A 1,664-nucleotide genomic window follows, 5' to 3' on the forward strand; every position below is an offset into this window, starting at 1 on the left:
AGGAAAAACCTTAAAGCAAAACACAAAAATATGTAAAGCAGCTGAGGAAAATTAGTTACGCCAAAAGTAGCGTTGAAGTTGCTCGCTGGTTGCCAAGCGAAAATGTCTGCGGGGCCACGATTATCATGTAAGTAGAGCTGGGATTCCTGCAGAAGAAGCAGAAGCAGCAGCAGTCGCCATAGCATTTGTGGGAGTGCCCAAGGGCACTAAAGTCCATGCATGGCCATCATATTAGTGGCAGCAGCAACTTGAGCTTGAGTTCTAAGCGCATCATTGATGAGAATAGCAAGAGCAGCAGTCAAACTATTTATTTGCATTAAATAAATAACATTTGGTTTGGTTTTGCGTATTATTTTAATATTTACAAATACTACTTTATACTCTAGCAAATAGAGCAACTAGCATGAGCTGGCTGCGCTTTGGGCAAACAGTTGATGGGCTGCTGCTCCAGCGCCAGTTCCAAGTCCTCGCTGTTGGGCAAACTTTGCATGCTGGCATTGAATTCACTTGAGCTTGACTGCGCATAGATAAGCGGCGGTATCTGCTGCCGCAGCGTTTGCCAATCGATACCAGTGAAGAAAGCCTCAGATCGCAGCTGCTCATAGCTTACAAATTTAGTTGGAGCGTTCAGCAGAAGCTTCAGCAGTTGCTGCGCATCCTTGGGCAAGTCATGCAAGTTGATTTGCTCAGCTGGCCAACCCGCCACCATTTCGTATATAATGCAGCCCAGAGCCCTCAGATCTGTAGCTGCTGTTAGCTCCGCTTTTTGAGCAGCTCCAAACTCTGCCAACATTATATGCAGCTGCTCATCCAGCAGCACAGTCTGCAGCTTGAGCTCGCCATGTATGAGCTGTCGCTGATGCAGTTGCTCGCAGGCGACCAAAATCTCAGCCGCATAATGACGACAGGCGGCGCCATCGAAGCTGCTTATGTAGCCCTGCAGATTGCCGCGGCGTGCATGTTGCATTACCAGATAGAGCGAGCGCTGATCCTGAAACGTTTGTCTCAACTGCAGAAATCCAGGCACGTTTCTCATTATCCACATTGCTTCACACTGCCTGCTAATAGTATTCTCTTGTTGCTCTTGCCGTACTAGCCGCTTCTCAAACACTTTGATGGCGTATTCCAGTCCCGAGTGCCTGTCTATAGCCAGGTAAACAAGACTGTAGCTATCGCCGCCAATACAACGCCCGAATATATAATCTTTGGCAGAGTTAGACTCTATTTGCTTTTTATTCTCAATTAACATAGTGCTGTGCTTGATTAACAATTAAAATCAGTGATGTGATGTTTTTGCTAGTGCTGCATATTTCCATTCGATAGCAATTGCTATTATTTCTATTATGATTATCGATAAATTGGGCATGTCATTTAATGAGTCTACATGAAATAAATTGCTATGAACAAAAATGTAAACAATGAAGACGTACATCAAACTTTGTAAGGCTGTAACTCAACAAAAAAATCCAAATAAAGTGTTTTATATCACATTTTGTTGAAGCGGCAATCACAATGCAAATAGTGTACAACATGTATGACTTTAAAAATTATTTGGCAAAGCTATGATCAAAAGATTGTGTGTTTAGTCTATTCTGTAAAATATCGGGCTTTGGTAACTCAGGGAAACGCCTTAACAAAGTGCGATTTTTCTCAGAAATTTGTTA

The 1,664-nt window shown here is 43.1% G+C and overlaps 1 protein-coding gene across 1 annotated transcript; it reads right to left on the reverse strand.

Annotated features, from left to right (window-relative positions):
* Positions 1 to 382: 382 nt before the first annotated feature.
* Positions 383 to 1,249, reverse strand: LOC108598215 (3-phosphoinositide-dependent protein kinase 1-like). The gene has a single exon (XM_017984830.2). The coding sequence runs from the start codon at positions 1,247 to 1,249 to the stop codon at positions 383 to 385; it is 867 nt and encodes a 288-aa protein (XP_017840319.2).
* Between the last annotated feature and the right edge of the window lie 415 nt (positions 1,250 to 1,664).

Source organism: Drosophila busckii, chromosome 3L, assembly GCF_011750605.1.
Source record: "Drosophila busckii strain San Diego stock center, stock number 13000-0081.31 chromosome 3L, ASM1175060v1, whole genome shotgun sequence".
Taxonomy (NCBI): domain Eukaryota; kingdom Metazoa; phylum Arthropoda; class Insecta; order Diptera; family Drosophilidae; genus Drosophila; species Drosophila busckii.